Source organism: Megascapheus bottae, chromosome 12 (assembly GCF_031878675.1).
Source record: "Megascapheus bottae isolate mThoBot1 chromosome 12, mThoBot2.hap1, whole genome shotgun sequence".
In the NCBI taxonomy this organism is placed as follows: Eukaryota; Metazoa; Chordata; class Mammalia; order Rodentia; family Geomyidae; genus Megascapheus; species Megascapheus bottae.
This window is the reverse complement of record NC_143520.1, coordinates 5,579,149-5,606,359: the sequence shown is the minus strand read 5'-3', so window position 1 is coordinate 5,606,359 and position 27,211 is coordinate 5,579,149. Positions and strand designations below refer to the sequence as shown.

Sequence of the window (27,211 nt, the reverse complement as noted above, 5' to 3'; positions counted from 1 at the left end):
TCACCTCTGGTTTTCTGGTGGCTAACTGGAGATGCGTCTCAGCGACTTTCTACCTGGGTTTGTTCTGAACTGTGATCCTCATATCTCAGCCTCCTGAGTAGGTAGGATTATAGACAGTTATCCGTGCCCAGAAAGGTATTATCTTTTTAACTAGTTACTCTATAAGAATACTTTCATCAAGCTGGGTGCAGTGGCTCATGACTATAATCCTAGCTACTCAGGAGGCTGAGATCTGAGGATCAAGGTTCAAAGCCAGTCTGGGCACAAAAGGACCTGAGACTCTTTTTTTCTTTTCTTTTCTTTTCTTTTATGAAGGTTTCTTTTTTTAAATTAAGTTCATTTTAATTGCAATTAATAGAAGGGTTACAGTTATATTTGCCAGATAGAAGGTACATTACTTCACATACATTGATACCCCTTCTCATGTTTTTGTCCCCATTTCCCTCCCATGACTTCCTCCCCTCATCTTGTTTTCCTCCCTTCCCTTTTCTATTTCAAATAAACAAATAGACCAGAGTATTTATTTCCAATTAACCTCTAGCAAATGGGAAGTGGGGCTTGGCTCAAGGGTAGGGTAGTAGCCTTGAGCTAAAGAGTTCAGGGACAATGCCCAGGCCAAGGGATATGGCAGTAGCCTTGAACTAAAGAGCTCAGGGACAATGCCCAGGCCCAGGGGTAGAGTGATAGTCTTGAGCTGAAGAGCTCAAGGACATCATCCAGGCCAAGACCCATGACCCACCCCCCCGCAAAATTCTTTGATCAAGATAGACATCTTGTCAACAAGAGAAATCATGCATATTCTGTGAAATTAAAATAGAATATATCTCATCCCTCTTCATTATGGTGTGAATAGCCAATGAATAGTCCAGGTGTATTTGAGTTTCATTTATGTCTACATTCTTATATGGATATTGGGGAATTTTACAATTCTTACTTAGTCATACTTGGTCATAAGTCATGATGAACATCCCCAAAGGGTTAACATTCACTGGAAAAGGTGCAGAAAACCAGCAGTTCACAGGCTCTAGAAATCCCAAAACATAAATATCACCAAACTCCTAAAAACTGGAAAGGAAATCTCACCAAACTAATAGGAGAGAAATAGACCATATGGAAGGGAATTTGTCTTGCTTGCCTCTTTTGGATTTGACACCCACTTTAGCTTCTATTTGGGCTATCCCAGTTAGGTAACATACAAAAATTACTTTAAATTAGATGAAATTGAGAGGAGAGTTAACAGACTATGAGATCCATGGAATACTGTGTATATAAGTTTTTAATAGGTTTTTGCCAAATGGAAAAAATAACACTTTAACTTTGTAATTAAATTGAGTATGTAGCACAAGAAGGAACATGCTAGCATTTTACTTGATTAGACATTTCACACACCCAGATAAACATTCAGTAACATTTTAATATCAACTAGAATGTATCATATTTAAATATTTTGATTATTTGTAGACAGTCTTTCAGCAACATAATTAATTCTTTCCCTTGATCAAAAATCTGTAATAAATTATTCTTTCAACTTAAGATTTTGTCCTAGCCTGACAGACTATGTTTAAAATTTAAAATCAGTTGCCTCTTATCTTTAAAGAAACCTAAATGATGATCTTCATTTCTGAACAATGCATTTCAGAAAGACATAGAGCATTTGTCAACATTCCAGCGATAATTACTTTTAAAAGGCTAAAATTCATCTTATAATACCTTTTTACATGTTTTTTCTGAGTTTAATATCAAATCTTTAAAAAGGATGTACTTTGAAGAAGTTGGAAAGAAATTAAACTCCAATCCAGAAAAATATTATTTCCTCCCAAGGGGGTATGGAAATCACATATTAATATTTGTATTACACCTTTAACTTTATGTCATAAAGAAACAGCTTCTGAAAGAGACATACTGCATAGCGGGCCAAGGGAATGATAAATTAACATGAAATAGTATCAGTACTTTTAGTCTTTCTCAACTGTTTTCCCTTTGTCATTGAAAGACTAAAAACTTTCAATTGCCTGTGAGGTAGATGATGAACCCATTTTCTAGATGGGAAACTGAGGCAGTGAGATGCCTTTCCATAGGCTCTAAAAGTGCAGAACAACAGACTCAAGAGTAGAAGCAGGAGAATTTGATTGTGATCATATGCATGGATGACTGTCACAGGTCAACGGAATGACAGGTACAATGTTAGTCTTTTCCCGCACAGTATGTTCCATCTTGCTATTGGACAGACACAACTAACAAAAGATTGAAATTCCATTTAAAAGTTGACATCATATCTTTCCTCCAGTGTCAAACCCAAATCAGCACGAGAAATGACATTTATAGCAGCATCCTCACACTTTGCAATGTAGTTTATGTTGAAACAACATAGAATGTATTTCAGTAACTGAGATCAATACATTAAAAATGAAATTAAAGAACAGCTAATGGAATACTGAAAGTCACAACTTTATCATTTTTACTGATATGCCTGACAAAGCAATATATTTTTAAGCCAATATGAAAACATAAAAGAAATTTATATTTTTTAAATTTGTCAATTATCTGTCCGCTATGGGAACACATACATTATTTTTTAGGAGAGAAGCAGCATACAATTCTGTTGTGTATTATATTGACTAGTATCTCTTTCTACCAAATTTATCCTTATTCATTGTGCTTAATTTGCTGACTTACCTCAATGCATTAAATAAAATCTACTACTTCACCTAGCAGTGGTATTAGTCAAATAAACAAAATGGTCAGGTAGTGAACATGTTGTAAAATAATTCTACAGTCCTTAAGCTCATAACAAACAAATCCATGAATGTCAAAACCATCGTTATTAGGTGAGTAGCCAGTATATTATGGATACACTAATATAGATGATACCCAGAATGATCCAGTTTATTCTTGTGATTGGTGGCTTGAGGTTACCTGTCACATGGAGGCTGATATTGGAGGAGAGAGTCCCACTAGAGTTTTGTGCCTGAGCCACATAGAGGCCTTCATCTGCCTCGCATACCTTCGGAATGAATACCGAGTGCTTTGTCTCCTTGTGTAAAACCTGTAAGTGCCCATCTGTAGACAATTTCTGGCCCTTCTTGTACCTAAAGCAGAGAGTCAGTTTTTAAAGTCAGGGTCATTATTTATGCACATAACTTCCAAGTTCTAACAAATATTGCAAGTTAGACTCATTTGTACTGTAATATTCTCTAATAGTAGCAAGAACTTTGAAGCACCCACAAACCCAGTGAGGTAGTTTTTCTTCTAAGCAAAGGTTGGCAACAGATAGCCAGAGAGTTACTTTGCTTATTTCAATTGGGTTCCTTTGATTTTTGAAAAGTTAAATATTTTAGCAACCTGTAGCAATTAGAATATTACATATATAAGTGCAAGTATCCATCTATAATTTAAAAAGTTAACCATCTGGTTATACTCAGTCATCATTTACCTGGGCTGGAAAGTAGTATCTTCCTATCTAGCCTGTCTTTGCCCTCCTTCAGCAATGGGACATTGCCCTGATTCCATCCTGGAATCTGCACTGAAGTGAGACTCATTTACTCTTCCTACTCAGCACCAGATCCATAAAAAGCACGACAATATGACATGCTAAAGGCATGTACTTATATATCGTCTCTTGGTAAAATAAACTCATCTAATTCTTGTGAATTAGCTTCATTAGAAGATGATAATGACTTCTCATTCTAAAGGTCATTTATGTACAATTAGATTTGTAGCATTTATAACATATTTCTAAATGTTTTCGGTGAGTATGGATACTTACCTGGATTTTTCTAACAAAGGAAATAATTTATAACCTTGCTAGTGTATATATGTGTTCTTACACATAAGGACTGATGAGAGAAATGAATGACATTTTGAAACCATTGCTTGGATGATAATTTTGTGTTTTTTTGTGACCTACAAATACGTGGCTCATTGATAGTTTGTCAATTGTTCATTGATCAAGACAGTTACAAATCTTATGGCAAAATATTTGCTCACATCTTTTAAGTAATCTCTAATGTATGTAAAGTGCAGTAGTTCTTTGGTAATATATATTGTATGAGCTTTGTATTTATGTGGACCAAGGCAAGAAATACTTCACACAACATTTTCCTTTGGGGTAAACTAATATTTAATAATAAATTAACTATTTCTTTGAATTCATGATGCAAAATTTGTGATTTATAAAAAAAACATTCACTTGGAAACAACAAAGCAAAACAAAAAGCATAAATGTATGCAATATACACAAGTATTTTTCAATTATATAATCTGACATATGGAAAACTTCTAAGTTCTTCTGGTGATTGCTCACATTCAGTACCAGCATGGAACCACACAATGACACAGCCAATATAGGGTCTATTGAGATACTCGGGTAACTGAAGGGCAGTTTACTTATTTCATCTAACAATATAAATTATAAGGGCTGGGAGCATGACCTAGTGGTAGAGTGCTTGCCCAGATGCATGAAGCCCTGGGTTCAATTCCTCATTACCATACATGCAGAAAAAGCCAGAAGTGGTGCTGCGACACAAATACTAGGGTACTAGTCTTGAGAAAGTTCATGGACTGTGCTCAGGTGCTGAATTCAAGACCCAGGATGACATATATATATATATATATGTATGTTATTTGTCACATATCTGTTATTTTGTCCTCAAAAATAAGTGTCAAAAGAAGCTGGGCACAGTGGCTCATGCCTGTAATCCTAACTACTCAGGAGGCTGAGATCTGAGGATCATGGTTCAAAGCCAGCCTGGGCACAAAAGAACGTGAGACTCATCTTTAATTAATCACTAGAAAAAGGGAAGTGGGGCAGTGACTCATGGGTAGGCGGTGCCTTGAGCTGAAAAGTTTAGGGACAATGCTCAGACCTAGAGTTCAAGCCCCATGACCCACAAAAAAAAAAAAGTCAAAAGATTCAAAAGTAATACACATAGTTAAGAAAGTTTGAATTCCTCTGGCTACTAATAAGACTATGTGGTTCAAAACCTATAATTTGCAGTTTACCAATTTGCATTTACCAATAGGCTGAAAATTATAATGATGCCTGCAGATAAAATGATATCATTCACAGCTCAGTTATTATATCCTCTTTGAAAAATGAATTTATTATCTGTGAAAGAAATATTTTCATCTGACCTCTCACATTGAATACATTGTTAAAAAGAATTCCCTATGACAACAATCAAATATAACAATGGTAGCACATATGTTTCTGTTGGAAAGAGGACAAAGATAAAATAAAACAAAAAAATCTAAAGTTTTAGTTTTCTTAAAATTCCATAGAGGGTGTTAAACTAAGAACATTCTATGTTAATGTAGAGATAGACAACAAAGTACTCCAAGCCCTAATCTTTAGAAATCAATACTATTAGATCAAAAGAACAAAAGCGAGCAGAACCTACATTGTTTTATTATTTTAGACAGTGAGCGCTGGGGTTTAATGTGAGATCCAGTCACAGAGTCATGGTATCAGAGAATGTTAGTCAGCTAGCCCTAATACACTTTTAGGTTAGTGTGCACAGAATGAGAGTTTTAGTGCGCATATGTGTTCCTGTTTAGGGTTTGTCGTTATAAGCTACCCACCATGTCAGTGTAGGCTCTGGAAATCCTGTGACTTCAACTTCCAAAGTCACTGGCGCACCTTCCGTGACAGTTACATTGGACAGGAGCCTGGAGAAGTGAGGTGCCTGGCCAGCTAGGCTGACCACGCTGTTCTTTGTGGTTGGGCTTTTCATTTCTTCTTGGGGACTCGATTGTCTGTTTGGGCCCTGGCTGGTGTCTGATTGAACACCAAGGCCTGGGAACACAGCAGGGGAAGCATGCAGCCTATCTTGGGTTTTAGTGTCGTTATCATCAGCATGCATTTTCTCCTGGGTTTCTAGCAAGCTTCCCTGCCGCTGGAAAGCGCTCTCATGCATGTCACTCGGCATGCTTTCTGGAGGTTTAGTACAGATGTTGCGTAAGACAGTACTCTTTTTCTGAAATCCTCCAGGAGCTAATGGTGGCTCAGCTTTGGTGTGAGGGTAGGACCTGTCAAAATGACTGGAATAGGGGTCTCTCTTCTCATTGCACCCATCAGCAAAAGTAATCCGTGGTGAAAGAACTGGTTCCTGGACCTCCTCTGGACTCTCTGTCCCTATCTGCATCTTATAGCTGCTGATGTGAATGGCGAGACTGGAGCATCTGGGAGGTTCTTCTACCTCCATGTCTGATGATGGCAGGGGGGACTTTGGGCTTCTTGGGAGTGGAGGTAAGGAGATGTCATCAGGTGAGACACACTCAGATTCTTCTGATGGTATGGCTTCCAGCGAGGGCATGCTGGAAATGTCACCCTCTTTGGCAGAAGATAGCTGACCCTGGTCTTGTGGGTCTTCATCTTCCCTGGTTCCATTGACAGCCAAGATAGCTGCCTCCTGAATCAGCCCCTACAAAGAAGGAAATCCAGAGGTTCATTAGTTAGGCACATTTCTGTTCTGAGCTTCCAAGTCGAATGAAATCACAACAGGGGCAACTTCTATAGCCTATTTCTTCTTACAGGGCTAGCATGAGCACTTGTTTGAATAACCAGGTATCAGTACCATTCCAGGACTAAGAGTAATTAAACCCACCCTCAAGTTGTACACTAAAAATGATAGGCCTTGTAAACTAAGAGTGAAAGGGCTGGACCAGATTGAAGTCCTTCAAGTCACAATTTTCTCACTGAAAACTCTTTGGTCTTGTCTCCTGGCTATGTGAACAAATGGTTGCTAAATATTAGATACTTTAAGCTCCTTCCAGAATAGCCCCTCTCCTCTCTCAAGAAAGCCAACTTGATTTTGAATTGTGACAAAATATACATCACATAAAACTTACCATTTTCTGCATTTCCAAATACATAGTTGAATGGTAGTAAATACATTCTCACTGTTGTATAATCATCACTAATCCCTCTCTAAGCACCTTTCCTTTTCCAATGTTGAAACTTAGCACCCAGAGCTAAGTCTATTCTCCCTCCCCTCCAATCCTTGATAACCACATTCTGACTGCCTCTATGAGCTTGACTATTACAAGTATTTCTTATATTACTATTTTGGATACAGTTTTACTTCTCTCCATCTCCCTAAGGCCCTCTGTTTTTTTATTTGTCTTTCACTAAATGGCTGTGCTCTGACTGTGGGTCATAAAAGTCCCTACAGGTGAAATCTATGACTATGTAGCTGTGAACCAGAGTGCCTGAATAGGCAGGTCTATCCACGCCAGGCATGACATCATGGAGCCCACCAGGAAAGTCGCAGCTCTGTTCTCCAATCCAGCATTTATTGACTATTGATTCTTGACTATTATGTTTTTCAGTTAAGATTAAATGCAAGAAGGAAATGTTCTTTTTTTACTTATTATAACTACAGAACTACAAAGCTTTCACAGAAGATAATGCTATCAGATAAATTCTACTAATAATTAGCGGGAGAAAGATTTCTCAAGTATTTTTATGGAAGTATTTCAACTTCATAATTAATATTTTCTTCTACTAATTTAGGTCTAGAGCTTATTTGCTTTCCAAGTAGAAAAATAATCTGTAGAATCCTATTTCCTTGACATACATAGGCATACATGTGTGTGTATATTTATATTTTTTACTGCAATAAAAAACAGTAACAGTTCTTTCTTATTTTGAATTTTAAAAACCACATGGGATCTTTCCTTCATACTGAGTTATTAGTCAATAAAATTTCCTGTCTCCTCTGTTCATTAGCAAATTGATAAAGGTGTTGTATACTCTGGCTTTTTGAACAAAATTTGTCCTCCAAGCTGACATTGATAAACTAAAGACTCTTGGGTAAAATCATCACCCAACAGAACTCATTCACTTCATTCTTCCCTGCTTATCTCAAAAGAGATACCATGTATGGTCTTATCAAATAGCAAACAGAATTAGATAAGATTTTTTTAGAGTAATTTCATTTGGCTTTTGGAATTTCTGCCTTTATTTTTAAATGCAAATAAAGATACCATTTTAAAGTCATTATGAAATTCTATAGTTACTTTAAAAATATACTGAGATACAGTTTCCTATCTGTATAGATTTTATTTATGTAAATATATGTAAATATTTACCTATTTTGTTGTTTTCTTACATTTTCCACCATGAAATCATCTTTATCATTAGAAAATCAAGTGTACATGTTTGTATCCAGAAAATAATAAACAAATGTACACTTTTCAGTATAGACATGATATTTTTATATCTGCTTGATGAGTTCTGGTAAAATAGTTGGGATGCTACTGTAATTTACCAACATAAATATATGTTGGTATATATAAATATATTCTTTTATATCCTTTATTGCATTTTATCTGTCTTTTTTCTGATTCCTTTCACTTTTCCCACTTCCTAAAACAGGAGAATGACCACAGATTATGTCTGCAACTTATCTAATCTTTTCTACATGTTTCTCCTGAAAGATCACACCTACTTCCTTCTTTTTTTGTTTTTTAATATGGAATGCCTCACAAATTTGCATGCCATCCTTGCATAGGGGCTACGCTAATCTCTGTATCTTTCCAATTTTAGTGTATGTGCTGCTGAAGTGAGCACCTCACCCACTTTCATATCTAGTGATGAACTGGCTTGTAATTCATTATAAATCTGTAGCCTTGGGTCTTATTTCTGTTGCAATTTCTGACCTTTAATTTTCACTGATGGACACAATCACTTGGATTTTCAATCATTGCTACCATGAGTAATGCACAATCATATACCATTCCTGCTCACCTATGTAGATAGGATCAATCCCCAAAGCAGGTTGAGTAGGGAAGCTCTCATGTGGTAAACTTAAGAGAATACCATAACGCTTTACATTGCAAAGTATCTTTACTACAGATAATCTTACTTTACCATGATCAGGAGTTTGTGAAAGTGAGATAAAAGCAAAGAAACATGGTGGACATAGGAGTTCATTTATAGAAAGTGTTCCTGAACAAGGCCACTGGAGTGCCCTTGACCATGGGCTTTGGAAGCTATGAAGTAGCTTGAGCATATGGAGGACAGAAGGCTAAAGAGAAAGGAATAAAAAGATGAAAGAACATTTTGTTTCCTCCTAACTATTCCAAGGCAAATATTTCCTTCCCTATCTGCTGCCAGATACAGTGGAGGGCATAGGGCTGTGCTCTGTGGATCGAGCTTCTGTTACATGTGCCTGTTTCACAATGTGAAAATGTGTGGATTTTTAATTGATAATATGATACTAGGTTTTAAACATTTAGATACTTATTATGTTGTATATTTACCAACCCTCTTTATTATTTAAAACAGCTGATCTTGTTCTTAGTTAAGGTGTGATCTGATGTAGACAAATGGAACAATGGACTCTGTAGATTTTGCTTTATTAGTGGGGCTATAGTTCTAGGCACAAGACAGAAGAGAATTCTGTAACCAGAATAGCAGTCATGGTGAGGCTGCAAAACCCTGAGAGACTTCATTCAGTGCAGGACTAAAGTCAGAGAAAACAATCCAGGCTGGGCTGTTTTTCTTGTACTTAGAGAGAACCTAGGATTTAAGCGGCTCACGGCACAAAAAAAGCACACAAAAAGGTAGTGTGCTTAATGATAATTGCTATCCTGCTATCTGGTGGCTGTATAATTGTACAATTGTACTGGAATTTTTTTCCAGTCCTGGGGACTGAACCCAGGACCTGAGCACTGAACACTGTCTTTAAACTTTCTCAAGGCTAGAGCTCTATCACTTGATCCACAGCACCACTGCAGCTTTTTTTTTTTTTTAATGTATTTGGTACCGAGGAGTAAAACATAGGTCTTTGTGCATGCTAAGCAAGCATTTATCACTAGGCCAAATTCCCAGACCCTTATACTGGATTTTGACACACATTGACCTATAAACACATTAGAAGGACAGTATACTGATTGCAAGGAAAGAAATCTTAGTCTACAAGAGGTTTATCTTGTGTGGTTGTTGTTCTTAATGTACAATGTTATTTCTCTTCTCTTTTTTTGCTTCTATGGTTAATCTCATGTTGTTATTGTATCTGACTTTGTTACCTGGTATATTGTATACATGTTTATTTGTTTATTTGAAATAAACAGGAAAGGGAAAACAAGATGATTGAGAGGGGGTAGGGGAGTGAAATGGGGACAAAAGCATGAAAAGGGGTATTAATGTGTGAGAAGTAATGCACCTATTATCTGACAATTGTAGATGTAACCCATCTATATATTATCCAGACAATAAAAATAAAATAAAATAATAAAAAAGAAATCTTAGTCTACATAATAACTGCAACATGTGAGGAGCAAGTTTTTTAACTTGTTTTGTGTGTTTGTATCTATATGTTTATGTTTTATATAATAGAATTGTATCAATACTCATGTTGGACATTGAAAAATCATGTTGCCTCTTCTTTAAAGAAACATGTAAATTGGGAACAGGTAAATTGGTAAAGTGGATGCAAGCACCAATTATCATCTGGCAGCTATGAATAGGGAGAAAACAATGAAAATCCCTAAGCATGTCATGGTTTAAAAAAAATATATTGCAAGTATAGTAAATTTGCATTTTCCGTGTTTGTAGGCTTTGCTACATTTTTTTTATTTGTAATGTATAGAGGGGGTTACAGTTATATTTGTCAGGTTGTATTGTATAGAAAATGATAAAACAACATCAACCATTGTCCCCTTCAGCAGTAGGGAAGGAGTAAAATCCGAATTTGCATTGAATTATAAAAGTAAAACAAGCAAAGCAGAAAGATATTGGAGAAATAGAAGTGATCAGGATAAAAATATATTTTAATGGATGCCCCATGCCATTGTGAAATGTTGTAGTCCCAGTATTCAAGAGGAGAGACTCAAAGAAAAGAATAATTGAGTAAGTAGTAGATAGGATATCAGACATGAGGAAACTCACATTAAATATATACTGGGAGATTGGATCTGAACAGATGAAAAAGCTTCAATTTACCATTTTTATTTCACAGTGGCTAATCTCAAAATAAATGAAATGAGCAGCTGAGATGCCATATTTTTACCTTGTTCCTTTCTTCTTTGAGTATCGTCTGCTTATTTCTCACTGGTTCCTTTAGTAGGTCAATACAATTGTCATGGAAATTCTCCAAATTTGGATTCATATTTAGAACACTTCCCTGCTGAAACAAACCAACAGTCAGTGAGATCTTTGGCCAGGAAAGTTGGGAGGAACAATGCCATATATTAAACACTTGGAAGAGAAACATAAGCCACTTGCAACCTTTCAGCAAATGCATTCCACAAGAGACTGATGTACTCCTATGATGTGGTTTGTAAAATTACCCCTTCAAGCTTATAGTTCTCCTGTTGCCTCACTGCTTTGATATAGTCCATAGCCAATAAATGGTCCAAAGGACCAGCAGGGAAAGAAGCAATGGTTACAATTGAAGTGCATGCAGGGACAGTCTCTGGAGGAAGAAATTATTGCACAGGGTATTTACAACCATTAGAGGTGAGTCTCGGGAGTAGCAACCAGGTTAGAAATGATAAAGGTCTCTAGGGGAAAAAGTAAGAAATCCAGATAATCCACACACCCAAACATTTGGGAGACTCTTGAAAACAAGAAGGAAATACCACTGCATATAGTAGAGAAGAGAGGCAATTGGGAACACAGATAATGCCTGGGGATGATGTTATCATGATCTTGCATTTCAGTCATGGGGGTGGTGAAGATTTTGCAAGCTGCTCCAGAGCCAGTGTATGGAACAAGAAGATTCTGTGAAGGTGAACAGAGCCACTGGTGCCCCAGGGCCTGGAACACATGCTTTAGGGTGGGTGATGATTTCCTTGGTAACAGTTTTCCACGTGGATCATGGCCATGAACTGGACTTACATGGAGAAACATATGCGCCAGAGCACACACATGCTATGCTTCCTCATGGAATTCAAGCAGACCTTGTTGTGCAGATTCAGCTTTTAATATGAGCTCAAAAATCTAAGATGGTTTCTATGGCAGGATGAGTCATTCTGTCCTAGTACACATTTGCTATTGAATTCCACAATGGCAGCTGTTGTGGAAAGCATGATAAGCTTTGAATTAGATCCTAGCTCAAATTCCAGATCCAGCTAAGCTGAATGTAGAGCCCTAAGGAAAGCATGCAGGCCCTCTTTGGACTAGACTCTTCACTCTTAAAACAAGGAAAACCACATTTGTCTTAGCTCTAGCTCAAGGCTATTTAGAAATTACTAGAAATTGTGTGTGTGTGTGTGTGTGTGTGTGTGTGTGTGTGTGTGCTCTTTCTAAATATCAAACCTGTATAAACAAATGATTTTATCATTATTTTAGTCATGATGAATTTCTCAATCCACTTAGTAGTAGTAGTAGTAGTAGTAGTAGTGCTGGGGTTTGAACTCAGGGCCTCTAGCTTGCTAGGTAAATACTCTACTGCTGAGCCAAATTTGCAGGCTTTTGTGAATTTGCTACTTTATAGATAACATCTTGCTCTGTGTCCCATATGAGTATCCAGACTATAATTTGCTGATTTTAGTCTTCCTTTAGTAGCTAGGATGAAAGACTTGTACTATCACACTCAGATTTTACTTAGGACAGAATCTCACTGAATTTTCTGCCTAGAATGGATTGGAACCTGGATTCTCCTGCCCTATGTCTTGTGTAGCTACCAGATGAGGCTTGCCTTGAATCATTATCTTCTAAATCTCAGTGACCCAAGTTTCCAAGATTGTAGGTGTGAGTCATTGGTACCTGGCTAGGGTCTACTTTCTAATAACCCATGCCAAAAAAAGAGAGAGAGGGCTATGACACTATCCAAAAAGTAAGGGAACTGGGCATTCATGGTTTTCCTATAGGTATGTAAAGGCTTAACTCATTATTCATTTATGAGCTTTTGTTAAGGCCATAAATCATAAGAACACTATTGATGCCCTTTTTTCTTGCCAGAGAGGTACTTCTCATTTCTAGATCTATGCTCTCAATTCAAGGATTTTCAAACCACTCAATGATTATATTTTATTCGAATTCTTTGGGCTTTTATTTCAGGTGTCAAAATCCTTTCTGAAAAAAATCTTTAAGGAAAAGCATAATGTTATTGTCATATGAGACAGTGAACTGAGTAAAGCCAAAGGAGTTCCATAAATTTAATTAAGCAGGGTGACTCCTGGGCATTTACCCAAATGACCACAAACAAGGCCATACGAAAGTTACTAGTACAACCATGTTCATTGCAGCATTATTACTACAGCTAAGATATGGAACCAACCCAGATGCACTTCAGTGATGAATGGATCAAGAAGATGTGGTATTTATATACAATGGAATTCTATGTTGCTATCAGAAGGAATAACATCACCCCATTTGTAAGGAAATGGAAACAATTGGAAAAAAATTATATTAGGTTTAGTAAACCAGACCCAAAGGAACATAGGCTCAATGGTTTCCCTCATTTGTAATAATTAGTACACATCTAGGATTCTCCTAGCAGAGGATCACAATAGATCCAAAGCTATATATATATGGCAACTTTTTTCCCCTTATGATTTATCTCATATTGTTACTGTATCTGACTTTGGTACCTGATATATTGTATGTGAATTTATTTGTTTACTTGAAATAGAGAAGGGAAGGGGATAAACAACAATATGATTGGGAGGGGTGGGGTTAGGGAAAGTGGGACAAAAACATGAGAAAGTGTGTCTATGTTTGAGAAGTAATGTACACACTACCTGAAGAATGTAACTGTAAATCCTCTATACATTACTACAACAATAAAATGCAATAAAAAAAGAAAAAAAACTAAGCAGAGTGGTTGAGATATAATAGTTGTTATAGGCACTCTACCACTTGAGTCATACCTCCATTTGGCATTTTGATTTGCTTTTTAGTGATGCTACAATCTTTAAACCTGACACTGGTAGCTCATGCCTGTAGCAACTCAGTAGGCTGAGGTCTTGATTTGAGATCATGAGACTCTATTGCCAAAATATCCAGCAAAAATGCCAATTGGAGGTACAGGTCAAATGGTAGAGTGTAGCCAAGCTATCAAGCCAACCAAGTAAGTGTGAGGCTCTAAGTTCAAACCTTGACACCATCAGAGAGAGGAAAAGAGAGAGGTATTTTGGTCTAAAGATACAGAAAGTCATGTGGTTGCAGTAAAGACTTCTAAGTAGGAGTCATCAGTGAATGTAGGATAGTAGGCCAGAGATACAGGAATCTATAATGAGAAGAGAAGCACAGTAATTGAAAAGGCTTCAGAACAGGGAAAGACACAAGTTTGAAATTTCCTTGCTAAGCAATGAAGTTTATCCTGAGGTGTTCTGAATGTGAAATGGTAACAGCAGAATTCTGTTTATGAAAGTAATTTACTAGGGTAAATAATTAGAAGATTTCTGATTAGTGCAAAAGAGAATATAAATGATGGTTGGGGATTGAGAAAGAGAGAGTATAATCTTGAGTGTAGGGAGAGTTGAAGGAATAGGAAATGAAGAAGGACAGTCTTTTGGAAATAGTTTTTAGTTGTTGTTGTTTTTTCAGGAAGAATTGCCCTGAAGATGAAAAGTTGGAAAGGAAAATACTTTAGAGGAACTTCAGTTGGCAATGTACAGCATCAATGAGAAGAATGTTCAGACAATGGAGCACAAAAAGCCCAGGAAGTAGTGATTTCAGCCCATATGGGAACACAGAAGAAGCAGGTCGAGGTGGGCAGAAAATAGTAAATATTGGAATACTGGTGGAATTATGATTGTAAAACTTATAAAAATTCAACATATATACTAGAATTTGAATATCCCTTGAATTAAGACTCTTACACACTTTTTTTGAAAGGAATAAGCACTCAAAGTTTATGACATGAAAATTTATACTAATGAGCAATGGTTGGTTTAAAAAATAAATATGATTCTACTCTGAACTGTAAGACCATTATGAGGCCTCAATAGCAACAACAATCATAGTAATTTTGGATAATTTCATGTTCAATCATTAAGACCCATGGTGACCCACTTAGTACATCAGGAAAGTCATCCTTATGCTGATGGATATATGAAAGCAGCTATACCTTATTCTACGGCCTGAGTTCTTAATCATATAGCTATTCCTCTTACACTAAATTGCTATTTCTTCCAGCCAGTATTAAAAATAGTGCTTATCAAACAAAATTTTCACATGTCATAGATGAAAACACATATGCATGGCCGGGAGTTTGGCCTAGTGGTCGAGTTCTTGCCTACCATGCACAAAGCCTTGAGTTTGACTCCTCAGTAGTACATACACAGAAAAAAGCCAGAAGTGGTGCTGTTGCTCAAGTGGTAGAGCACTAGCCTTGAAAAAGCTCAAAGACAGTGTCCAGGCCCTGAGTTCAAGTCTTATGACTGGAAAAAAAGAAAAATATGTATGTTTTCTCTGTATTTTTACCTCTATACAGACACGAACATTTTCTCTTTATAAAAACTATCTGTTTATTCCATGGAAGGTGATGATCGTTTAAGATTTCTATGAAATTAAATGTTCAATGAATACAATACCTGAATATCAGATTTATTTTCCATGCAATTTGGAGGAGGAAAAAGCATTACATTTATCATTTATTGATTCAAACATAAACCTATTTAATATAGACTTCCTATGGTTTTAATGGTGCACATTTATCCTTTAGGAGATGATCCATAAAATGCAAACAAGACACCTTAATTGTGTTGAGCCCTCATACCCAACAACATTTTTCTCAGCAGTGATGAGAAAGAAACAGAATTAATTATCGCAAACACCCAGATAATTATGTTAGGCTGCTGTGAAACAAATGTGCACATATGTCTCTTGAGAATTTCTAGTAGAACATCTTTGAACCAGAATACATTTGATCAACACATTTTTATTTATATCACTCAAAAATACATATTCTGGAAAGAAGAAATTACCTTCAGTTTTTCTTCCAGCTCTGTGAGAGACCCACATAATTCAGTAATAGATTCGAGAATCTCTTTGTGTCTTGCCACTATCTTCTCAGCATATTTCTGACCTTCTTCAAAACCTGGGAAGGAGAAAGGAAAAACCTAAAGGCCAGATCAATGCTACATACAACTACTAAAGAGATGAAGATTCACGTTGTTCATATATTTGATCATATTATTCATGCCACAATGTCTTTGTGTGTGTGTGTGTGTGTGTGTGTGTGTGTGTGTGTGTGTGTGTGAATCTTGGGACTTGAACTCAGGACTTCCTGCTTCTGCTTAGCTTTTTCTGCTTAAGGCTGAATGAAGCCCTCCCACCTGACCCATACCCTTACCTATGGATTTCTGATGGTTAATTGGATAAGTGTCTCTCTGATTTGTCTGTGTGAGGTTCAAGTCTGGCTTTGAACCTCAATCCTCAAATCTCAGCCTCCATACTAGCTAGGATTACAGATGTGAGCCCCCAGCACTTAGCTCTCATCCAATGATTTCTTTATTAAGCAAATATTCATTAAGCATTTAGTATGTGCCATGCTGTGGTAATCTAATAGCAAGACTTCTTTTCTCACAGTTTACAGTTTAGTGAGATGAGTCAGACCACAGATAACTGTGTATGTCAGCTGGTAGTAAGTCAGGAACGCAAGTGAAGCAGGATATAAGGTGCCACATGACTGAAAAGGGGTGAAGTTTTATGGAGTGTTCATATTTATCATGTTCTGAAATTGAAAAGGCACTGAACTATGGTAGAAGATATCGAGTAGACACTTGATATCCACAGGTATATGTCTCCAAGGACACCATTGTTTAGGAAATTCCACAAGTGCTCAGAATGCATAAGGTTGAGTACTATCCTGAGATGGTTTGATTTAGTTTCCCAGAATGCCACAAATTCTCATTTTTAAAAAAACAACAACTCCTTTGCAAGAAATCTAAATTACTTTGCCACCAAAATAAAGCACATTTTTTGACCTTGTTTTTTTCTCTAAGTACCATTTACTTTTTAGAAGGCAGAATTGTACAAAATTAAAGGCTGGGGCACTTTCTGCAGATGACACAATTATTTAATACACAGTTGTCAAAAATATGATACTCACTGAGAGCATGTTGCTTCAATTAGGCTGTGTAACATGCACTTAGAAATTAAAATATTTGGCCTTGAATTTTTTTTATTTTTAATTTTTAAAAAAGTCATGTTTGGTTAAAGCTACATGTAATAAGTCAACCAATAAGTCAATTTACTATACTCTTCTAGCCCTTCAGAATCTGATAGTCAGTAAAAGAAGCAAACAAATGGTTAGTGTGAAAAGCACAATAGGTAAACACCCCCAATGCTAAAGTACCTCCAAAATGCTCAATATGATTATGTAGTACGTGCAGCAAGAAGTTATCGTACTAGTTTCATTGACTTTTCAATTTGCATTTTAGTATTTTTATATTTCTGTTCCCTTGGAAAATTATAAATAATTCATTGTCAATATTTTCATATTAAGTAACACAACTCAGACTTATTTTCCCATACAATTTTTATGATTATCCATGGGTAGTGCTTCATCGTATAAGACAAAATTATACATTTGGCAACAGCAGTAAGCTAAATGAAACCACAAATTGCTGTCTCTACGTTGCATTTGCAGGGACACTAGGAATTATTTTTGGTCTCTTAAAATGACATCAGAGAATTCATGGAATTTGCTCATTAGAGCTCTCCAGGACAGGACAGGCACTTCTTATCTGCAGTCCCCTGTGAGGGAGAAGGACATTCAGGCTGATAACAGTTATCTTTCCTAAGCGGGGACCAGAGTACAGAAGTTGTAAGATGATAATTAGAGCTCTCCTATTTATTACATGAGTGAGATGTGAGAGAATTAATTTCTCAGCTATTCCTTAAGTTCATCATCTAAAACAGTTCTAGGAATGAGAGGGTGGTAGCCTCCAGTCAATTTAAACTATCACTGGAAAATCATGGCATGCTTTTCTAGATATCACTTTCCAAGAAATTATATTGATTTCCATCTATATAAACTGAATATTGTTCTGTCTCTATAGCCCTGGAGAGGTACAAGAGGAACAGAGGAGGAAAGCAAATAGAAAACACAAGTAGTTGAAAAACAGTAGACTTCTTATCCAGCTGTATGAATTTCCTGCTGTATTCTTTCCTCTCTTATCTTGAGCCTGAGTACCGGGAGGATGACGAAGGCTTGCTGTGCTGTGGTAGCTGTTGGATTTAGTTCGGCATACATTTGTCTAATGGCAATAGCTGTAGAGAAATCTTACCATATAAGCGCTGAGCAAGGACTTTGACCTCCTGAATTTTTTCTTCTTGCTGAGGCACTGAGGGGGTAATAAACTTATTGAATTGTTGGTGGAGAATTTCCACAGCTTCCTTGGTTTTGCACTCCATAGAATATTTTCCTACTCTTACAATCGTGGCACTTGCATCTTCATACCAAAAATTACACTAGATTAAAATGAAATATGGCAGATTAAAGAAATGTTATCCTTTCAAAGTTCTTCATTTTGACCTGTTAAAAATCAGTCTTGAGTTTCCTCAAGCTTTATGTACCTATAGTTCTGACCTTATTATCAAAACATGATCATAAACCAGGTGCTGGTGGCTCATATCTGTAATCCTAGCTATGCAGGAGGCTGATATCTGAGGGTCATGATTCAAAGCCAGCTAGGGGAGGAAAATCTGAGACTTTGATCTCTAATTAACCACCAGAGAAACAGAAGTGGTACCGTGATTCAAAGTGGGAGGGTATAAGACCTGAGCAAAAGAGCTCAGGGACAGCATCGAACCCCAGAATTCAAGCCCTGTAACTAACAACAACAACAACAACAACAACAACAACAACAAAATTATCATGCACTTTTTATTTTAGAAGATAACAAAGGAAACCCTCCTTTATATTGCAGATATATATATATATGTAGGAAGTGAAAGTATTGATATAGTTTTTATCCTCTACCTTCTTAGATTTGTCCAAAATACAATTCCTAAGGGAAAAATTTCATTCTTTTAAGAAAAAGCAGCAAAAAAATATTTGATGCTTTAAAAAAATGTGAGTATCAACTAGATGGATATGAAAGAGCCCAAACACTCAAAACATGGGCATAATACATTGCTATTAAAATTTTGTTCATGAAATACATTCCAATTAACACCATAATAAATAAATTATTTAAGAATGAGATTGAGATGATTGTTAGAGGAATCACTATCCAAAGAATAGTTTTTTTTACCTTTAAAAAAGATTTTATTAACATTGATTTTTATATCATATTTCAAATGTCATGTTTAAGAAACAAGTATTCAAGAAGGGATTCTCTATGTACAATCACTGGCACATAGATTTTAGAACATAATTAAAATTAAGCTGAGTGTTTGTCATATATATATCAATGTATATATTATAACATGTCTATAGAGTAATCTTTCAAAGTACATAGTAGAATTAAAACAATTCCTCGCTAAAAATAAGTAATTGTGGTGGAAGGAATGTCTGACACAGGCCGGAGGCACTTAAGCTGGGTGAGCAATAGTGACATATGACTCTATTAAAATCTAGGTATAAATATGTGCTATGGAGCTCTAGCAAGCTTATACATTAGATGTAGATGAAAGGCTCATATTGATCCTCCTTAATGTGATGTTAAATCTAAAGCCTCAAATGTATTAGCATTAAAGAAAGGTTCTTTCTATCACATCTTATTGGGGAACAAAAACAATCAAGGGTTACATGATATTTGCCAGATAGAAGGTGCATTAATTCACATACATTGATACCCTTTCACATGTCTTGGTACCCATTTCCCTCCCCCCCATGTATCCTCTTGACAATAACAAAAATTATACCCACACAAATTTGCACTGAAAACACTCAATATATTTTCTAACTATTTTCAGTATTTTAAATAGACATCTAGCAGTGAATATAATTTCCCAGTGACTGAACATTTTGAGTCAGTCATTGTATAGAAATTGTAATGCCCCTTATGTCAGGCACTGGTTGCTCTCACCTATAATCCTAGTTACCTAGTAGGCTGAGATCTGAAAATGGAGGTTGCAAGTCAGTCAGTGCAGAGAAAAGTCTGTGAAACTCTGATCTGTAATTAACTATTTTTTAAAAAGCTTGAAATGGAGCTCTGGCTCAAGTGGTAGAGCACTATTCTTACAAAAAAAAAAAACCCTCAGGGACAGCACTCAGGCTCTTAGCTCTACCCCAGGACCAGCACACACACACACACACACACACACACACACACACACACACACACACACAAGAATGAATAAAATTTTTCTGAAGAACAATTGGTCGGTTAATCAACATAAACCTTGCACTATGCATCTCTTTTGGCCCAGTGTTTCTAAGTAAATAATTGTAAAAAGGAGCATGTTTCAGAAGGTTAAGGACAGATTTACTAATATAGCATTACTTTAGAGTAGCAAAATTATTTCTCAAAATAACATTACAGCATAGAAGTACCTCTTCTATCACTTCCTGGAGATGCTCAGTCAGCTCCAAAGTCATCTTGTAGTCAGTTACAATTTTGTCAAAGTCATCCATGTGTTTTTGCAAATCCTTCATGGCCTCCAGAAGGACATTAACTTTGTCACTTGAATAATTTAAGAAATAATCAGAAGTCTTACTATTAACTTTTTCCACTTTCTTTCTCAAAGCCTGTGCAAAAAGAGGTTAAGAAATAACATTCTCTTTTACTTTTAGGTCTAGTGGTAAAAGAATGAGAGAACGACTTGAAACTTTACTTCCCAAGAGTTTACCAATTATTTTGAAGATAATATAGAAAATTTATTGTATCTCATGTTTTACTTCATATATTAAGAATAATAAAATGCAGAAGCTTCATAAGATGAATGTCAAAGTTGATTAGTGTGTATTAAGTTACACTTATGAAGGAGAGAGAAGTTCTGATGCTCAATCGAAAAACTGAATGATTAAAAATATTGGGTGCATTCATAAATCAGTATCAATATCTATATAGTACTGCTAGAATATATATTTTCTAGCTTAATTTATATTCTCTCTTTCTCTACACACACACACATACACACAGAGATAACATATATAGAGAATATTTTATCATTACCTGCATTTTTTCATAATACACATCAACTTGTTGGATATGATATTTAAGAGCCTTTAGATTTCGAGCTTTTTCATTTTTCTTAGTGTAATTAAACTTCAGATTGTTGAATTTTTTTCTGATATCTTTGAATGACTCTTTGAGCTACAGTTTAACAAATAGAAACATGATTTCCTTAAAATGAGGAAATTAATATTCAGTTATAAAAATACAAAATATCTAAACATGTCAAAATACTCAAATCTTAACAGTGTATTCAGAGTGTTTTTCAATAGAAAACAAGTCTGCCAAGTAGACATAAATGTAAATTTAAATATACTCCTCCAATGCAAGTGACTAAAAATTTCATATACTTTGTTTTACAATTTTAACTTTGAGTTACAGTAGTAGAATATCCCTTGGTCTTCCAAACATGAAAATTGCTACAAATGGTATGTAGATGTTTGTCAAGTCTAGTTTTCATATTTATATTTATTTGATATCACTTCTCTCACTCTCACTAATTTCATTCCTTTTAGGCTAAATATTTATCATAAATCCTGATGGCTATTCTTTATTAAGTTTCCAAGTAGCTATTAATGTTGAAGAGATCCACAAAGTGACATTTAAACCATAAAGGAGGTGGAAGGGAAGACCAAACCATAAAGGAGGTGGAAGGGAAGACCCAATGTTAGATTTAGTGGCAGAGTGCTATAAGTTATTTGTTCAGCTAAATATTATTTTTCCTGAGCAATTTTCAGATAAGCCTTACTTCAAAAACAAGCATACAAAAGACAAAATGAGTGCCAATGATGGAAAAATCAACATGTATATACACAGATCATGAGCTGGTACCTTGAGAATAGGGTAACTATTATGACAGGCTTAAAAATAATTTGGTTTTACAGACCTATGGCCACCTAATCTTTGACAAGGGAGCCAAAAAAATAGAATGGAAGAAAGACAGCCTCTTCAGCAAGTTGTGCTGGCAGAACTGGTTAAGCACCTGCAGAAAACTAAAGCTGGATCCTTCTTTGTCACCTTGCACTAGAATTAACTCCAAATGGATCAAAGACCTGGAGGTAAAAGCTGACACACAGAAAACTCTACAGGAAGAAATAGGAGATACACTAGGCCTCCTTGGCACATGTCGAAACTTTCTTAATAAGGACCAAGAATCACAACAAATCAGAGAAAGGCTGGATAAGTGGGACTGCATTAAACTGCAGAGCTTTTGTATGGCAAAGGACATAGCTAGTAAACTAATCAGGAAACCTACAGAGTGGGAGAAGATCTTCACCAACCAAACAACGGACAAAGGCCTCATAACTAAAATATATCAACAACTCAAAAAATTGAATCACTCCAAAACTAACCTCCAAAGTAACAACCAACCCATTAAAAAATGGGCCAAAGACTTAAAGAGAGTCTTCTCTGAAGAAGAAACAAAAATGGCCTATAGACACAAGAAGAAATGCTCAACATCTCTGGTCATAAAAGAAATGCAAATCAAAACAACTCTAAGATTCCACCTCACTCCAGCTAGAATGGCCAGGATCAGGAAAACTAATAACAACAGATGCTGGAGGGGATGTGGCCAGGAGGGATCACTACTACACTGTTGGTGGGAGTGCAAACTCGTCCAACCACTATGGAAAGCAGTGTGGCAGTGCCTCAAAAGGCTAAACATAGAACTCCCCTATGACCCAGCAATTCCACTACTTGGCATTTACCCAACCACCCAGAAACAAGGACATACTAAACCCACTAGCACAACAATGTTCATTGCAGCACTATTCACCATAGCAAAGATATGGAACCAACCTAGATGTCCCTCAGTTGATGAGTGGATCAACAAGTTGTGGTATTTGTACACAATGGAATTCTATGCTGCTGTCAGAAAGAATGACATCGCCCCATTTGTTAGGAAATGGAAAGACTTAGAAAAAATCATATTAAGTGAAGTAAGCCAGACTCAAAGGAACTTAGGCTCAATGGTTTCCCTCATTCGTCATAATCAGTAGAAACCTTGGGCTCTACTAGCAGAGATTTGCAATAGAGCAAAATCTTGATACATAAGGATATATAATGTGAAGCTAATTGAAAGGACCTCCAGGATAGTGAAACAAAAGCCATATAATGAATGATTGTTGTCCTTAATGTACTATATTGTCTCTCGTCTCCTTTGCTGTCCCTTGGTTATCTCATATTGGTATAATATCTCACTTTGTTATCTGATATATTGAAGTTATTTGTATTTGGATATTTGAAATTTGATAGGGAAGGGGGGAAAACCAAGACGGGTGGGGGGTGTGGAGGGGGGAGGGAAACGGGTACCAAGACATGTGAAAGGGTATCAATGTATGTGAATTAATGCATCTTCTATCTGGCAAATATCATGTAACCCTTTTACTAATTACAATAAAAAATATAGAGAAAAAAATTAATTTGGTTTTACAAGTTCACCAATATTTTGAGATGCCCAGTTCTATGAACACATTACTTTCTGTCCCTCTGTTGAATTCAGGAAGAATAAGTGTATCAACAGGCTACTTTCTCTTTGTAATATCATCAAAAAAGAGTACAGAAACACATAAACCTTCGATTACATGAGGAGTTTTAAGAGCAAGAGGGAACAATTCATGTTTGATAAATCTGAGGTATGATAGGAAAAGTCAGAAAAACATTAAATTCTTTTCTATCAACAGAAAACAAATTATTTGAGAGAGAATAAAAGCTATACATGTGCTAGGTTTTTGATTTATAATACTGAAAAATTCATCTGCCCTACAGAGTACCTGCATTCTGAAAATGCTTATTTCAAAGTCTTCATATTGTAAAAATTAAAATAATAACTTTACCTTTAGTACTTCTTGGAGACAATCACGTTTAAAGTTCTAACTAACTTGTATATATAAACATTGTTAAATTGAAGAAAATATTGCATCTGATACATTAATACTTACCCAGTTTATTTAATTTATTAAAGTAAATGAAGTTGTTAGATGTTAGATTAAAATATAGACTAGACCAAGAGCAGAGGTCATATAAACCATTTTAATTAAACAGTCACTAATGCTCAGGAGTGGAAAGAGCTATAACCTCAAAGTTTGAAAACTGCTTCTCAATGGAATACAGCAAAATATTCAAAAGATCATGTTAAGACTATGATCAAAGAGGATTCATCACAGGGAGGCAAAGCTGGTTCAACATATGCAAATCAATTAATATAATTCAACACATCAACAGGAGCAAGGACAAGAATCACGATTATCTCAATACATGTAAGATCCAACACCCATTTATGCTAAAAGCTCTGGAAAAACTAGGAATCCATGGAACATTCCTAAGTATATTAAAGGCTGTGTATGACAAATCCACAGCTAGCATTATACTTAATGGTGAAAAGCTAAAGCCATTTCCTCTAAAATCAGGAACGAGACAAGGATGCCCACTCTCTCCACTCCTCTTTAACATAGTATTAGAATTCCTAGCCAGAGCAATAAGGCAAGAAGAAGCATAAGGGAATCCAAATAGGGAAAGAGGAAGTGAAACTTTCCCTCTTTGCAGATGACATGATTCTGTATTTAAAGAACCCTATAGACTCCACTCCCAAGCTGCTTGAGCTGATTCACAACTTTGGCAAGGTAGCAGGGAATAAAATTAACCCTCAAAAATCAACCGCCTTCCTCTATGGCAACAATGAGAGGTAAGGGCCAACAATCAGAAAAGCAATTCCTTTTGCAATAGCCTCAAAGAAAATAAAGTACCAAGGATTGAACTTAACTAAGAATGGAAAGGACCTTTTTGATGAAAATTTTAAAACCCTGAAAAAGGAAATTAAAGCAGAAATGTGGAAATGGAAAAACCTCCCATGCTCTGGGTTTGGAAGAATCAATATTGTGAAAATGGCAATCTTGACCAGGGCTATCTACAAATTCAACACAATACCCATCAATACCCCAATGTCATTCTTAAAAGAAATAGAAGAGGCAATCCAAAATTTCATATGAAATAATAAAAATCTCATATAGCAAAAACACTCCTTAGCAGAAAGAACAGCACAGGAGGAATTTCAATACCAAACTTTAGACTCTATTACAGAGATCTAGTGATCAAAACAGCTTGGTACTGGCACAAGAACAGGCCTGAAGACCAATGGAACAGAACTGAGGACCTAGATATTAACCCACAGACCTATGGCCACGTAATCTTTGATAAAGGAGCCCAAAAAATAGAATGGAAGAAAGACAGCCTCTTCAACAAGTGGTGCTGGCAGAACTGGTTAAGCACCTGCAGAAAACTAAGGTTGGATCCTTCTTTGTCCTCCTGCCCAGGATTAACTCCAAATGGATCAAAGACCTGGAGGTAAAAGCAGGCGCATTGAAAACTTTACAAGAATAGGAGATACACTAGGTCTCCTTGGCACAGGTCCAAACTTTCTTAATAAGGACCAAGAAACACAACAAATCAGAGAAAGGCGGGATAAGTGGGACTGCATTAAACAGTAGAGCTTTTGTATGGCAAAGGACATAGCTAGGAAATTAGTCCTACAGAGGGGGAGAAGGTCTTCACTAACCATACAACAGACAAAGGCCTCATATCTAAAATATATCAACAGCTCAAAAAACTGAATCATTCCAAAACTAATCTCCAAAATAACAACCATCCCATTAAAAGATGGGCCAAAGACTCCAAGAGAGTCTTCTCTGAAGAAGAAATAAGAATGGCCTATAGACACATGAAGAAATGCTCGACATCTCTGGTCATAAAAGAAATGCAAATCAAAACAACTCTAAGATTCCACCTCACTCCAGTTAGAATGGCCAAGATCAAGAAAGCTAATAACAACAGATGCTGGAGGGGATGTGGCCAGGAGGGATCACTACTACATTGTTGGTGGGAGTGCAAACTCCTTCGACCAGTATGGAAAGCAGTATGGCAGTTCCTCAAAATACTAAACATAGAGCAATTCTACTACTTGGTATTTACCCAATTGTCCAGAAAGAAGGACATACTAAATCCACTAGCACAATGATGTTCATTGCAGCACTATTTACCATAGCAAAGATATGGAACCAACCCAGATGCCCCTCAGTTGATGAGTGGATCAACAAGATGTGGTATTTATACACAAGGGAATTCTATGCTGCTGTCAGAAAGAATGGCATTGCCCCATTTATAAGGAAATGGAAAGACTTAGAAAAAATCATATTAAGTGAAGTAAGCCAGACTCAAAGGAACATAGGCTCAATGGTTTCCCTCATTTGTCATAATCAGTGAAACCTTGGGCTCTACTAGCAGAGATTTACAATAGAACAAAATGCAGATTCATAAGGTCATATAGAATGACGCTAAATGAAACGACCCCAGGATATAGAAACAAAAGCCATATAATGATTGTTGTCCTTAATGTACTATGTTATCTCTCATGTCTTTTGCTTTTCCTTGGTTATCTCATATTGTTTCAGTATTTCTCCTGGTTATCTCATATATTGTATATATGCTTATTTGGTTATTTGAAGTGGCATAGGGAAGGGAGGAAATCAAGATGAGGGGCTAGGGTGGAAATGGGGACCAAGACATGAGAAAGGGTATTAATGTATGTGAAGTAATGCACCATCTATCTTGTGAATATAATGTAACCCTTCTATTAATTACAATAAAAATATCTGAAAAATAGGTCATGTTAAGTTGGTATATTATTTGGCTATACTGATAAAATATTTACACTACAAGGTATAATTGATAAATATTTAGACTGTAGGGCATTTGATATGTTCATGTACATGTGTCATACTCTAGCAACAAAATATTAGTGAGGCAAGTTTTATGGTATTTCAATATAAAGGAGCTATGTATTGAGGTATACTGAGGCAGGAGCTTTTCTTTCCAAAGGTGTAATCTAAAAATGTGAATATAATAAATATCTAGCTGAGGAAACCATGAAATTCTTGTTTTTAAAGATATATCGCCAATGGCATGTGACTGTGTAACAATGATAGAGTTTCTGTTTAGAATATTTTTAAGAAATCTTGTAACTAGTGGTAACAGACAACAATATGAAGGCCCCAAATGACACTGCATTATACACATAAGAAGGTTAAAATGGAATATTTTAGGCTGTGGATAATTTACAAAAAACTGAAAATAAAATTAAGCTGAGTGTGATGGTGTATGATTATGATTCTATTACTTGGTAGGACTGAGA

General features: G+C 36.1%; 1 protein-coding gene and 1 non-coding gene across 2 annotated transcripts in view; both read right to left on the bottom strand.

Moving 5' to 3' along the window:
* Nucleotides 1-279: 279 nt before the first annotated feature.
* Nucleotides 280-27,211, bottom strand: part of Ccdc141 (coiled-coil domain containing 141) — a 162,874-nt gene continuing 135,942 nt past the window's right edge. The window contains exons 18-24 of the mRNA XM_090342542.1: nucleotides 21,025-21,165; nucleotides 20,403-20,597; nucleotides 18,190-18,373; nucleotides 15,883-15,995; nucleotides 11,016-11,132; nucleotides 5,581-6,422; nucleotides 280-3,089 (exon numbers count right to left, since the gene is read on the bottom strand). Coding sequence (XP_090198668.1) covers nucleotides 2,825-3,089; nucleotides 5,581-6,422; nucleotides 11,016-11,132; nucleotides 15,883-15,995; nucleotides 18,190-18,373; nucleotides 20,403-20,597; nucleotides 21,025-21,165 — 1,857 coding nt within the window. The 3' untranslated portion in view covers nucleotides 280-2,824. The remainder of the gene's footprint in view (nucleotides 3,090-5,580; nucleotides 6,423-11,015; nucleotides 11,133-15,882; nucleotides 15,996-18,189; nucleotides 18,374-20,402; nucleotides 20,598-21,024; nucleotides 21,166-27,211) is intronic.
* Nucleotides 8,469-8,572, bottom strand: LOC150056130 (U6 spliceosomal RNA). The gene has a single exon (XR_016537353.1). It is a non-coding gene; the product is annotated as a U6 spliceosomal RNA (small nuclear RNA).